This window comes from Stenella coeruleoalba (genome assembly GCF_951394435.1).
Source record: "Stenella coeruleoalba genome assembly, chromosome: 13".
In the NCBI taxonomy this organism is placed as follows: domain Eukaryota; kingdom Metazoa; phylum Chordata; class Mammalia; order Artiodactyla; family Delphinidae; genus Stenella; species Stenella coeruleoalba.
The window spans coordinates 33,749,965-33,765,658 of NC_137159.1; the positions used below are offsets into that span (position 1 = coordinate 33,749,965).

A 15,694-nucleotide genomic window follows, 5' to 3' on the forward strand; every position below is an offset into this window, starting at 1 on the left:
AAACTTCAAAGCTTTTGCACAGCAAAGGAAACCATAAACAAGACCAAAAGACAACCCTCAGAATGGGAGAAAATATTTGCAAATGAAGCAACCGACAAAGGATTAATCTCCAAAATTTACAAGCAGCTCATGCAGCTCAATAACAAGAAAACAAACAACCCAGTCCAAAAATGGGCAGAAGACCTAAATAGACATTTCTCCAAAGAAGATATACAGACTGCCAACAAACACATGAAAGAATGCTCAACATTATTAATCATTAGAGAAATGCAAATCAAAACTACAATGAGATATCATCTCACACCAGTCAGAATGGCCATCATCAAAAAATCTAGAAACAATAAATGCTGGAGAGGGTGTGGAGAAAAGGGAACACTCTTGCACTGCTGGTGGGAATGTGAATTGGTTCAGCCACTATGGAGAACAGTATGGAGGTTCCTTAAAAAACTACAAATAGAACTACCATATGACCCAGCAATCCCACTACTGGGCATATACCCTGAGAAAACCAAAATTCAAAAAGAGTCACGTACCAAAATGTTCATTGCAGCTCTATTTACAATAGCCCGGAGATGGAAACAACCTAAGTGCCCATCATCGGATGAATGGATAAAGAAGATGTGGCACATATATACAATGGAATATAACTCAGCCATAAAAAGAAACGAAATTGAGCTATTTGTAATGAGGTGGATAGACCTAGAGTCTGTCATACAGAGTGAAGTAAGTCAGAAAGAAAAAGACAAATACCGTATGCTAACACATATATATGGAATTTAAGGAAAAAAATGTCATGAAGAACCTAGGGGTAAAGCAGGAGTAAAGACGCAGACCTCCTAGAGAATGGACTTGAGGTTATGGGGAGGGGGAAGGGTGAGCTGTGACAGGGCGAGAGAGAGTCATGGGCATATACACACTAACAAACGTAGTAAGGTAGATAGCTAGTGGGAAGCAGCCGCATGGCACAGGGATATTGGCTCGGTGCTTTGTCACAGCCTGGAGGGGTGGGATAGGGAGGGTGGGAGGGAGGGAGACGCAAGAGGGAAGAGATATGGGAACATATGTATATGTATAACTGATTCACTTTGTTATAAAGCAGAAACTAACACACCATTGTAAAGCAATTATACCCCAATAAAGATGTTAAAAAAAAAACTATAAAAAAAAAAAGAGGGAAGACATATGGGAACATATGTTTATGTATGACTGATTCACTTTGTTATAAAGCAGAAACTAACACACCATTGTAAAGCAATTATACCCCAATAAAGATGTTAAGAAAAATAAATAAATAAAAAATAAAAAAAAAAGATGTGGTACGTATATACAATGGAATATTACTGAGCCGTAAAACGGAACGAAATTGGGTCATTTGTAGAGATGTGGATGGACCTAGAGTCTGTCATACAGAGTGAAGTAAGTCAGAAAGAGAAAAACTAATATGTTTATTAACTCCTATATGTAGAATTTAGAAAAATGGTACAGATCAACCCATTTGCAGGGCAGGAATAGAGATGCAGGCATAGAGAATGGATGGGTGGACACAGAGGGGAAAGGGAAGGGTGGGATGAATTGGGAGATTAGGATTGACATAAATACACTATCATGTGTAAAATAGTTAGTTAGTGGGAACCTGCTGTATAGCACAGGGAGCTCAGCTCAGTGCTCTGTGATGACCTAGATGGGTGGGAGGGAGGTCAAAGACAGAGGGGATATATGTATACATATAGCTGATTCACTTTGTTGTACAGCAGAAACTAACATAACATTGTAAAGGAATTATATTCCAATTAAAAAAAAGGATGGAAGCATGAGTTCTTTACAGAAACATCTCAGCAAATTCTGCCACGTTACTTTCTGCTTCCATGGGATTATCATTATTCGATTTCTCTCATGCACAGAAAACTTTTGTCCCATGGCATTGCTTTTGTCCCCAAACACTCCTTAACCTCAGACACCTATAATCATACATGTCCCAGGATCACCAAATTAAGGGATTTTGATGCAGTCACAGTGAATACAGCCATGCTCAAATATGTCCTACCATGTATGTTTATAAATACTGTTGTATATTTCCTGTCACTCTCAGAGTCCCAAAGGCTTTTATGATATCTTTTTTTCCTTTATATCATATTACAAAAGAATTGCCTCTCAAATACTATCATAATTATTGACTTCCCTAATGGCCACTTTAATTGAAATCATTTGGGATTTCCCAGTGGTATTCATTCAAGTGCCATATAAAAAAATGACCTATTAGCAGGTTTAGAATGCTACCCATTATTAACAAGGGGAATTCCCCTTTCATCCATCTTCTATCCTAAGGATTATATCATTTCAACAAGAACAGATCTGTTTCCCATCAGGATTCCATCAATTAACACCTACTACACACTGTATTAATACACACCTCATGCCAGGGTTCTTATTAATTCAGAGAGTTTGTGAGCTTGGTTATTATTCACAATAAGAAGATTAATTATTCTTAGAATAGGAGATTGTTAATGAGCCCTAAAATTCTTATCTAAATCCCTTACTTCACACATAACCCGATGAATTGGCAAGCATTGTGATCCTAAGTGTGATGTTATAAAAACATTCTTTCTTCGGTAGGGAGGATTTAGAGCTAATTACCTTAAAATACCATTAGCTAGAAGTTTACTAACAAGGATAATAATTAACTGCTTTTGTATTCAATTTATATGGAGAAGCAATACTTAATAATGCATTCATTCTCTCAACATATTTATCAAAAAAGTTTTTTTTTATGTAAAGTACTGTTCTAGATCCTAAGATCAGGACAATTTTTATAAAGAAATAATTTCAATATATGTCCTAGTATTTGGTACACATCTATTTATATTCTCTCTCTCACTAAGTGAAGATATTAAGCTGATTTATATTTAGAAAGAATTTCAGTGACAATATTGAAACAGAAAGTGATTACTCTGAATTAAAAACAGCAACAACAAAAATAACCAGAATTCCTGATGACCAAAGTGTTCCATCTTGGATTGTGATTTTACTTTATTTGGTACCATAAGACCTAAAATTATCTGTGGACTAATTGCAAGACTTACAGTAGCTAAGTAAAATGAAAGAGATGACACTGGAGTTGGTAGATACTGAAGTAAGCTACTCAAACCTCCAGAGATATCGGAATTGTTATAATATAAAATACATTACTCATTATTCAATTCACGGATCTTCTACTTCATCAAGTTCTTCAGTGCTAGAATGTCTTCATATGCACAATTCCTACTGCTCAATATATTGCTAAAATAAGCCTTTCTAGAGCTTAGGTGAGGTTTTAAACTGCATAACATGAATGAACAAAGTGTCTTTTAGACATTTACTGTGTGATATATTATTTAGGACCCTATTTAACAATTCAGGAATTTATTTTATTTTTGAGTATGTGTTCAGCTGAATTGGCCACTCAATCACAAGGGGCTTATACACAATGTATATTTGTCACCACCACTCTCTATACAATAAATAATTTGCGAAGTCGAACCAAGTTGACCAATGTCTTCAAAATAGTGCATACGTGCTCCTAAATATTTACGTCTACCAAATCGTCTATTACTCAAAGATCTTAAAGTTTCAGACATGTTTACCAGACAGAAAACCATAAAAAACTTGAACTCTAAATTTTCCAAGATTTATCAGCATAAACTCACTTTGTGACACTATTTCAATTTAATTTTCTGAATGTAATATGTATTAGTTTTACCCACTTGAGACTGGAACTATATTCCTTGATCCATTGTGAGTATATTTTTTAAAACAGTAATAGATAAAAACTCTCACCAAATAAGAAGGAGAAGCTTTAAACCTATATTAGTTTATTGTACTGTTATTTTGTGTTTACCTCTCGCTATTCCTATGGTTGTTGATTATTCTTTTCAAGTAGCACAGACTTATGCTTAAGTTTCTGGCAGTGTTAACAATGAGGGAAGGAATTACCTCCAAATGATCATTTGTAGCGGGTTGCGCAAAACATTACATTCATGTTAACAATATATATGCCCAAGCTTTACACATTTCCTGTAGCTCTAATATTGATTCTGACTTTATGCAGGGGACGGGGAGAATGATAGAATAATTTTTTAAAATATAAAATATGAGTCTTCCTAAAGACCTTCTTAGAAGAAATAAGCAAACATTACACAAGCCCGTATATAATCTTCCTTTGCAGACTGGGTCAGGAAATGTGTGTTTCATTTCAAAAAGGAACACTTAAATTTGGAGAGAAGGATGAATATGCAAAAATTAACACAAAGCTTCTTTCAAAATGTTTTGATTATGTGCCAGAAGAGAACAGTATTAGAAGTTTCAATTGAATAAAAGGGAGTAAAATGTACTTTTTACATCAAATGCCAAATTTAAAAGCACATTCTAGGCAAAGCATCCAATTCAAATCAAAAGAGTTTTCTTAGAAAAAACGGTGGCAGCCTGAATCTGTGGCTCTCTACACATCCTCCCTCCAAAATGAGTAAGATAAACAGGAGTACAAATCAGACAACACAGGACCCATACTTTCAGCATTATTACTAGGAAACTGAGAATATTATGAACTTTGCATAGAATAGAAAAAGTGTGTGACCCTTAGAAATATGGCAGTGAAGAGAAAGAATAAAGTAGGAGGAAAATTAAAGACCCTGATGATAAGACAGAGAACCTTAAGATATGACAAACTTTCCCTTTCTCCCTAACCAACAAAAACATCCATTTAAAAATTGCATTTTTTCATACTGACAGAAGAGGGAGCTTTTGAATGAGGGCCCCTGTCCAACTACCTAGAAATAGGAACCAACTTTATACAAAGCTATGTTAAGATGAAAAACAAAAACTAAGAATTGGGATATTTCAGAAGATGAAAATTTCACCTTCTAAAATCATGAAGCAAGGGAGACCTACTGTAACACAATACTCCCAACTTAATTAAATATTCTCAAACATGCAGTTGGAGATATATATGTAAATAATACATGGGAAAGAAATTAAACAAAATAATCTTAGCATCATAAAAATGAAGAATGAATTACAAGGTAATCAAGGGAGAAGAGATTCAAATAAAAATCATGTAATAGACATTGAAGAATAGCAGAAAAGTTATGAAGAGAATGAAAATAACATGAAGTAAAAAAGGTCATAGAAAAAGTGCTTGAAATGGAGGACAAAAAGAAAAAATAACATCTGTATAATTGAATCCTGGAGAAAGAAAAACAAAACAATGGCACAAAAATAATTAAAGTATAATCTCCCCAATAAGAAAGCAGACGTGCATATTAAAAGGACCCACCATGCATGTGGGAAAACCCATCTGATGTGATCAACTCTAAGACATATCCTGGTAAAACTGCTAGAATTTAAAGACAGAAAAAAATATCCTCAGGGTCTTCAGGACAAAGAAAAAATTATTTAAAACTTTAAACAGTTAGGCTGATTTCAGATTTCTCAAGAGTAGCATACAAACATCACAGCAATGGAGCAGCATGTAAGACATTCAAATAAAGAAATTCATATCAAGGATTTTATATACTGCTAAGCTGTCTTTCAAGTACCAATATTATAGAAAAAAGAAGTTTTAAACATGTAAGAATGAGGTAATAATTTACCCATAAACTCTTCCTAAAGAATCTGCTGGAGTTAGATCTTTATCTGACCAAGAAAAGACTGGGCAAGCTTAGGTAAAAGGACAAATGGTGATTATTTAATATACACAATTATAGATGCAACCATAAAATAAGAGTGGGAACATCTCTGGAATAATAGCATGTAAATGTTATATGCTCTAAAAATAGAAAGAATGCAAATTTAAAATGTGAAGAAAAGGGAGAAAGAAAGAGGAAAGTAGAATAAGGTCATTAATTCTCCTTTATGGAAAATAAGTGGAGTCAGAGGAAACAATTTAAAACTGAGAAACTATTTAGAAAAGGGTTAAGATGGGGGGTTAAAGGCACTGTAAAAGGTACAAATACAAAAGTAACCAATAGAAGAAAATTAAATCCTTTCTTAATGACAAAAGAAATAAAAAGGAAAAGAAGAGAAAAAATTAATACCACATAGAGAAAAAAACCCACAATAAATATAATAATATGCACAGTAATTATGACACAAAATAGTATGACAAAGTTTAAATAAAACATAAAAGTCATATAAAGAAAGAGAATGGGTTGTATTAGCCCACTAAAAGGAAAAGACATACAAGTTGGTTCATAAGGCAAAACCTAACTCTATGCTGACACAAACCTAAATAGAATGATTCAAAAAGGAGGGGAAAAAAAGCAAAAAAGTGTAACTGGCAAAGGAAACAAGAAGAAAGCAGGGGTTGTAATCCTGACATCAGATAAAGAGAAATCATATAAAGAGAATCAGGCCAAAAAACATGAAACATGACATCTTTGTAGTCCAAAAAGCTGTAATTCATAATGTAGATTTGACACTTATGAGTATCTCTGAATCAAACAAAAATAGAAACATTGATAATAGAATATCCTGACACACCATCCTTATTGTAAAACAGGTCAACTGGATTAAAAAATAAGTAAGAAGATAACATAAGTAAGCAAAGTAATCAATAATAAGATCTTAACGGATTTGTATCAAACACTACACTCTGATAATGGAAAATGTACCCTGTTGTCAACTGCACACAAAAATCGATCATAAAGCATAGGGAAGTGTCTTTATATAATTTAGGTTTAGGGGAAAGCTTCAGAACTATGATTCAAAAATCCAGCAATAAAAGATTAAAAATAATTAAAACATTTGTATGCATCTGTCTAAAGACAAGTGACACATTCAGAAACAATACTGCAAGACATATTTTAGCTAAAGGGCTAATGTTTTACTATACAAAGAACGTTTTAATTTTCTTTTTGCCTGCACCTTGTGGCTTGTGGGATCTTACACCCCCAACCAGGGATTGAACCTGCGGCCACGACAGTGAAAGCACCGAGTCCTAACCACTGGATCACCAGGGAATTCCCCAAAGAATATTTTAAGAATGAAACGTCCATTGACGGATGGATAAAGAAGATGTGGTACATATATACAATGAAATAATACTCATAAAAAAAGAAATAATGTCATTTGCAGCAACATGGATGGACCTAGAGTTTATCATTCTAAGTGCAGTAAGTCGGAAAGAGAAAGACAAATATCATATGATATCACTTATATGTGGAATCTAAAATATGATACAAACAAACTTATTTGCAAAACAGAAATAGATTCACAGACATAGAAAATAAACTTATGGTTACCAAAGGGCAAAGGGGGGGAGGATAAATTAGGAGTTTGGGATTAACAGATACACACTACTATATATAAAATAGATAACCAACAAGGACCTACTGTACAACACAGGGAACAATACTTAATATTTTGTAATAACTTATAGGGAAAAGAATCTCAAGAAGAATATATATATATTCAGTTATGCATATAACTGAATCACTTTGCAGTATACCTGAAACTAACAAAACATTGTAAATCAACTACATTTCAATAAAAAGAAAGAATGAGGGAAAAAATTCAAGATGAGCAAAGCGCCTAAACAATTTTTTTTTAAAAAAAGACATTAAAATGGCCCTCAAATCTATTAAAAGATGCTTAACTTCTTTCATAAAAGGAAAATACAAATTTAAAACTACACAGAGTACTATTTTTACCTGGTTAGATAGGCACCAATTTAAAAGGTTGACAATATACTGTTGGAAAACAGCCTTTCTCATTCACCACTGGTGGCAATGCAAAATGGGACAACCCTTTGAAAGGGGGATCTGACAGTATCTAACAAATTTACAAATGTCTTAGACCCTCAAATCCCAGTTTTAGGAATTTAGCCTGAAGATACACTTCTAACAAGCACCAATCGTAATTATAAACTACTGACAATTCTAAATTGCCTAAGAAGACTGATTGAATAAACTATGGTACATCCACACAGCAGAGTACAATACAACTCTAAAAAAGGATGAAGACAATCTCTATGAACTGATAGAGACTTATTTGAATATATATTAAGGGGAGAAAAGCAAAGTGCAAAGAAGTTTCTATAGCATGCTACTCTTCATGTAGGAAAGGAGAAATAAGAAAACATACTTATTTTTGTTAAAAGAAACATAGGAAAGGATAAACCAGAAATTTATGGGACTGATTTCTTATGGGAGAAAGTAATTTTCTCTGAGTAGATTTTTTTGTATAATTTTGACGTTTGGAATCAAGTAAATATTCTGCATATTCAAAAGAAATAAAATAACATGAAACTAAGAGTAGGGGATAAATCCCTAAAACTGAATGCAAGGAGAAATTTTAAAATTCAACTTCTGTTTTTAAAAACAGCTACACCTGGGGGCTTACCTGGTGACGCAGTGGTTGAGAGTCTGCCTGCCGATGCAGGGGACGTGGGTTCATGCCTCGGTCTGGGAGGATCCCACATGCCGCGGAGCGGCTGGGCCCGTGGGTCATGGCCGCTGAGCCTGCACGTCCGGAGCTTGTGCTCTGCAACGGGAGAGGCCACAACAGTGAGAGGCCCGCGTACCGCAAAAAAACAAAAACAAAAACAAAACAGCTACACTTAAGGGGGAAAGAACTAATGTCGGTAACTTTTGAATGTAGTACTTTGACTATACACCCTTAGTCTCAATAAAAAAGAAAAAAAATTAAAAAAAACAACCCTGCAGACAAATCTTGAACTCTTGTAATACGAAAGTTTGCTGCAGAGGTACCTTAGCCAAGGAATCAAATTAACATCATTGATAAAGGGCACCCAGCCATCATATCCCTCCTGATAGAATAATCTGGATGGAAACATTGCTTATGTAGTATTCCAGCTAAAACTCACAAGAAGGACACATCAGGAAAACCCAAATAATGAGATTTTCTGTAAAACATTCTGTATTTTTGAAGTATTTTTAATGTCAAAGGCATAAAAGACAGAAAAAGTCTGATGGACTATTCTAGATTAAAAGATACTAAAGAGAGGGCTTCCCTGGTGGCGCAGTGGTTGAGAGTCCGCCTGCCGATGCAGGGGACGCGGGTTCGTGCCCCGGTCCGGGAGGATCCCACATGCCGCGGAGCGGCTGGGCCTGTGAGCCATGGCCGCTGAGCCTGCGCGTCCAGAGCCTGTTGCTCTGCAACGGGAGAGGCCGCAGCAGTAAGAGGCCCGCGTACCGCAAAAAAAAAAAAAAAAAAGATACTAAAGAGATCCTGGATTGCATCCTGTACTGGGAAAGATTGATATAAAGGACATTACTGGGACAATTCAAGAAATTGAAATATAGACTGTATATTAGATAACAGCATTATATCAGTATGAAAATTTCTGGATTCAAAACTTGTTTTGAGGAAACAAACACTAACAGATTAGGGGTTAAAGGGCATGATGTATGCAGCTACTCCCATATAGTTCAGAAAAAATTAGGATATATTACAGAGAGAATGATAAAGCAATGTGGCAAAGTGTTAAACCTTGGAAAATCTGGATGAGAACATTCAGAAGTTCTTTAAACTATTCTTAGAATTTTTCTGTGAGTTTGAAATTAATTTGAAGAAAAAGTTTAAAAAAACAGCAGAGAAAATAAACTGTGTGTGCATCCTTCACTCAGGCAATATTTTCTGTAGTATTGTTACTGATAGTAAAGATTAATATTTGGATGGAGAGAACTATAAAGTTTTCAAAGTCATCCTAAAAATTGTTGCTTCTACTGTGATTTGGGTGTTTCAAAACAGTTGACCTAAACATGATCCTTTACTGTCCTCCCACCTTAATGTGAATAGTTCACTCATGACTAATATTGAGGATTTCTTTTATAAATTTCCACATGCATAGCATTAAATTGTGAAACAATTTGAAAGGTATTTTAAAAGATTATACATGTAGGTATCCCTCCAATTTTAGAAGTAAAATATACTTTCTTAGAAAACTTGGAAACACAGGGTTGTGGCTCAGTGGTTAAGGTAATGGACTAAAAAACCTGAAAAATGTAGAAAAGTATATACAATAGAAAGGAAAAATCACTGAGTAATGATTTCATGAGGAAGAGAGTTTAAAAATGTTTTGCATATTGTTTAAAAAAGGGTCACAGGCCTTTGCAAAAAAAGACATATAGGAAAGATCAGAGTAGATGAAACATTGGTTTCTTAATGAAAATAAATCCACTGCATTCCAAAAATAGGAAATTTGCACTTGAATTCACTAAATTTTCCTTCCAGAAAGTGATCTCCCTTATAAAAAATGAAAAAGAAATTGCTGATATTCAGTTTCATTAGGTAGAGAAATCAATAACTGCATAAAGCCTGAGTAGCTTGTTGGCACAAACTTGCGTGACCTTATTTTCACTTAAATGTATCAAGATTTGTTCTGGCATTTAAAAAGAAACACTTTTAAGTTGTCAACAACAAAAAATCTATACAAACAAGTGAATAATTGAATTATTCACTTTCTTATGCATATAATGATAAAAGAGGGGGCATAAAAGAGAGAAAGAAATCGATGAGAATTTTCCAGGGAGCTGGTCAAAGCTGAAGACGACGGCAACTGGGAAACAACACAGCACTGTGTCAAGATCTAAAAACGTGCCTCATCTTAAATCAGGCCTACGGCCAACTGCGGATTTAAGTGTAGAGGACAACCAGGTCACTTTCCCTTGAGCTCCTTTCCTGTCAGACCCTTTCCCTGGTGTTCACGCTTTTACTGCCATGGGGTGAATTGGAAAAGGGGCCAGGACTTCCCTGCCCAGGGCCTCCTAAGAAGTACATCTGTCATGGATCATGTTATAGAACAGAAATGTTTGGTTTTGATCCTATTCATTTCAACTGGCAGGCGGTTATTATTAGAATGAAAAATTAAGCCATTATGCTGTCGAAGCCTTGCTGGCTCTAAAAAATTTATGGAGTTAATACAACAAAATTATCTTTTATAGCTGATAAAACAGCTGTATGTAGACGGCTGGGCTTTTCTTAAATAGGAAGAAACACAAAATGGCAGTCTTGTTGGGATGGACCACACCAAGACGGAGGTGTCAGTGATATTTGCTGGTCTGGCAACACATGAAAAGGTACACCATGAATGATGGCAGTCTATCCCAAGAGAGGGTTTTATTTTTATTAGTCTTCCTGTAGGAAGGAACCAAAAACCATACCTTCATGTTTTCTAAAAATAAGCCCCTGCAGTCCTTAAAGTAGCATTGTTATTTATAGGCCTGCTATTTTTCTGTTATTTAGTGAATGTTTCAATTAATATTTCTGCTACGCAGATATTCATGTAGCAATTACAATTTTTCCGAAACCAATGAATTGCAAGTATAGCTACTTCCTATTTATAAACCACTCTTCTAATATCTTTAGAAGCTGCTCATCTCTGGTAAAAGATTTGAGTCATAAAAAATGCAAAGCACAGTAAGCACTGATGGGGTGCTTTTCATTCCAAGAGCTTTATAGTGATGACTTATTCAGGCCACCTCTGTAAAGGTCACATTGATGATGGTACACACTAGACCAGAACAGTATTGCATCCTTTGGGGGAGGGGGGGCAGGTCTCTGGGGCACGCTTGACTGAACCAGCACATTAACACCTGGGTATTTTTCAAACCAAATTCTTGAATCTTTTCTTACCACATGTAATAATACCCAAATGCCAACAAGAGCAATATTTTAACCTTATCCTAAAGACTTAGGTTAAATGTGTCATAGAGTCTCTTAATATCTGTGTGTGTGTATTATATATGAATGTCTATTGTTTTACTATTTGTTGAATTTTTTGAGTTGTTTCTTTTCCAGGTTCCATTAAAATGATTTTATTGAAACATAGCTTTCCTTGGTTGTCAGAAACTTGCTTAGCTTTTTGGAGAGAGGACCTAAGTTCTGTTTTGTCCAGATTGTGTATATGAATGGCCATTTTTGGCCTTTCCACTGAGGTTAGAATTAAAAGGTAAGTACATTGACGCAATTACTAAGTCCTGATGCAAATCTAACTGGCCTACCCTTTCTTTCTTCTTAAAGATGTAATAGATTTGGCTAATTGAGAATAACAGTCTTAAAGTACAGGGCCATGAAGTAGGAGGGAGGATCTTTTGCATGTATGCTTTTTTTTTCCTTCAAAGATGAACTTACCACCAGAAAAGGAGCAAAGGTGCTAGTCCTAGAGGCAGTGGAAAGGCTTTTTTAATAACAAAAATAGGTAGTGGTTTTAGAATTGTCTTCTGTGCTATACTTCATTCTTCATATTCCATACACATCACTTCATTTCAGTGTTTCATGCCCATGCACAGGTAAGGAAACTGAGGCACTCATTAAAAGTACTTGCAAATGTCATGCAGATAATAAGTGATGGATTGAAATTCAGATCCAAGCAGCCTGGCTCCAGACACCTCATCCGTAAACACTATGAAACTGCGTTCCCAGGACCAGGGAACCTGTTGAAAGGAGCCCTCACTTCGAGGTGGCCAGTTGGCAGGCCAAGGTCTTAGCCAGGGCAATGTGCTGGTCTCTCATAAGAGGACCGGCTCCATAAGCTCCACCTTTATTCCTTCCCTTGCCCCTCTGCTTCTTCCATCAATCTTGGGCCTGTGTTGCCCTGTGGCACTATGGGAACATTTCTGCAGTGGCTCTTGTTCCAGTTGGAGCATGTCACTGTAGCAGCTTCTCTGCCTGGAGGTCCCCCCGATCCAACACTTTATTGATTAATTTCACCGATGCATCATTTCACTCCCCATGGGCTTACAAACCTAGTAAATGTAGAAGTGCTAAGGTCAGTAAATGAATAAAGAAGTGATCATATCAAAAGCATTCTTCTGATCAGAAATTGTTTATGATTACTCTTGATATGGTAAAGAGATCTGTGGAAGCCATTTTATATGTATGGTGTTTAAAAGATTTTAAGGCTGATTGATTTTTTAATCTTAATTAGAGATTTGAATTCTGGTTATGCCACTTTCTAGTTGCATGACTTTAGGAAACTTATTTTAACTTTTCTAAGCCTCAATTGTATCATCTGTGAAAAGGGGATGATAAGAATTGCATGGAGTTGTTAAATCTGTTCTGATGTTAGGTAAAGATTAATTCTCTCCCCTCAGATAATCCTCAAATGAATACAGATGTTTAGGTAGAACATAGACAAGAGAAGGAAAATATTAAAAAATACTAAATTAAATTAAAAATATTAAATCTAGACTTAAATTCTTGGGGATCGTGTATTTTTTAAAAATTTTGTTGACATATAGTTGATTTATGATGCTGTGTTAGTTTCAGGTATACAGTAAAGTGATTCAATTATATATATACATATATATATTGTGTATTATTTTTACATACAGGGTAAACATTAGGATTGCTGACAAGAGTAATGTTTAAAATTTGAGCTGAGCGTTCCATCCAACAATTGATTTGTCTTATGAATTAAAAAGGATTTCCCCATTCAGTCTTGGAAGACATTACGGAAGAAGCAGGAACTGGGGAGTCATTTAAATGACTCTCTGGAACTTTTATTCAGGCTAGAAAATTCCAATTGAGTCTCAATCCTGGTTTTAAAAATATGAGTTTTAAAAAGCTGATATAGCATCACCTATTAAAGGTAATTATTTTTACTTCCAATGAGGCACGGTATGATTAAACTTAACATTTTTTTCCCAATGAGTGTTGACTGGGTATAAATGAGAACATGATGTCCCAGCAAATGATAACTTTACATTTAAAATGGGTACAGCATCTTCACACTGTATATAATGGATAATGGTAACAAACAGTGGTGAGCAATTACTCTATTTTTAAATAAAATATAGAAGCAGTTGAAATGAAAAGTGGCATTACTATACTTAACTAACATTCTCTGTGTTCCTAAAAGATACACTAAATCTATGGAAATAATATATAATCTAGAAAAAACATGGTTTCTGTTTTCAGGCAATTAATACATACACACACAGACACAGAGACTGCATATCTCCATGAACTGGAAATTAGGTCAGTCCCCACAGCAACAACAAAATTCAAGAACTTAGGTGTATATAAAAATAGGTTGGAAAAACTCAGAACTTAAGCACTAAAGGACATTGTACAAAATGGTTCTGTTTTCAAAGACAAAATCAACTCTCTGCATTCAATATGAGAATCAATTTCATTTAAAAAGCCACACTTTGATTATTTATATCCTGCCAAGAGCTGGTATGAACAAACTTTGTACTTGTCAACCTTATTTTGTATTTGTTAGGTACAAATATGTGTATATTCATAATATATATGTCCATGTATGTGTGTGTATATATATATATATCTGACTATACACATACACACATGGGCACGTGTAAGCAGAGCCACTGTTTTAGTCTATACATCCATACCATCCAGGGTAAACAATAATCCTTGCTAATACCAAGTGTCAACAGAAAGTGATTTAAGAAGGGGGCTAACATGAGAAAAGCTTGCTTTTACAGTAAAATTTTAACAACACAACTCTTTGGTCGCACCGTGGAAATATGTGGCTTTGTTTCCATGCACACTGTACTGAGAGATTCCATCTGGTCAGCAACGCTCATGTGTATACTTTGGAAGTTTTGTTCAAGTTTCATAAATCTTGTCATATATCAGGTTATCCTCAGTACCAGCCAAAGTAAATAATCTACAGCCAGAAGAGTGAAAGATCATTTATGCCCTAATTACGGATCAACGTTCTTCCTCAGCCAATGCCACGGCTCTCCTTTCATTAATCAGGCTTTTGGTGACTAACATCAATTGATGTTAGAAGGAGTATTCTGCGAACAAGTTTCAGAACATAAACTCTTCTGGAATTACAATATTTAATTGTTTGAGTGACAGTCAAAATAACCCTTGTGTGGCTATTTCTTTTTAATAATTGCAATATTGAGAAATGAGGGAAACCTAAGAAACTTCTGAAAGAAATGTCAATCTCGGGATCTTGGGAATGCTTGTAAATCCTCTTGCCCCCGTTACCCCTGGCTAAACACGATCCAGCTTCATGCTCGAGTTTGATGGGCCCCCCCACCTGCCATTTTCAACTATTAATCCCATTGTGCTTCTCTGTCTTGACACTAAACCACTCAAAACTTAACATTACTCAGACTCTAGAAACACAGATTCTTTGTGTTTTTGTGTGAAAGCTGCTTTAATCTAGACATTTCCTTTACAAGCCTGTAAAACTGAGATGGAATTATGACCTCCTATAGGATGGCTTTAGGGCTCTGATGTGTTCAGTGACTCCCGTAGGGTCCATCTACACACTGGTTTGGCATTTCAACTGCATCTACTTCTTGTACCTGGGATGTGTTTAGTGGTACTCACATCCCAGGTTTTGCTTCTATGGCCGTTTCTTTCTCATTACCCTCATCCAGGAAATGTGTCCGAGGCCAGCACGTGTGTCCCTCTTTGGCTAGTTCCTGTTTCTTGAATTCCCGGGGAGAAGAGCTTGCTTGTTCCTCATGGCCTGTATCACCTTGTTTGAACAAAATTCACTTTTTTTTTTTTTTTTTCTTGCGGTACGTGAGCCTCTCTCTGTTGTGGCCTCTCCCGTTGCGGAGCACAGGCTCCGGACGCGCAGGCTCAGCGGCCATGGCTCACGGGCCCAGCCGCTCTGCGGCATGTGGGATCCTCCCGGACCGGGGCACGAACCCGTGTCCCCTGCATCGGCAGGCGGACTCCCAACCACTGCGCCACCAGGGAAGCCCCA

The 15,694-nt window shown here is 35.8% G+C and overlaps 1 protein-coding gene across 5 annotated transcripts in view; it reads right to left on the minus strand.

Annotated features, from left to right (window-relative positions):
• The window catches only part of LOC307196112 (uncharacterized protein), a 380,928-nt gene that overhangs the window by 80,321 nt on the left and 284,913 nt on the right, over window positions 1–15,694 (minus strand). For all 5 annotated transcript variants that reach the window (XR_013831036.1, XR_013831037.1, XM_079940846.1 and 2 more), the window contains one exon: window positions 8,374–8,514. Coding sequence is in view for 3 of the 5 variants with exons in the window: in XM_079940846.1 (XP_079796972.1) it covers window positions 8,374–8,514 (141 nt within the window). In the remaining 2 variants the exon portion in view is untranslated. The remainder of the gene's footprint in view (window positions 1–8,373; window positions 8,515–15,694) is intronic.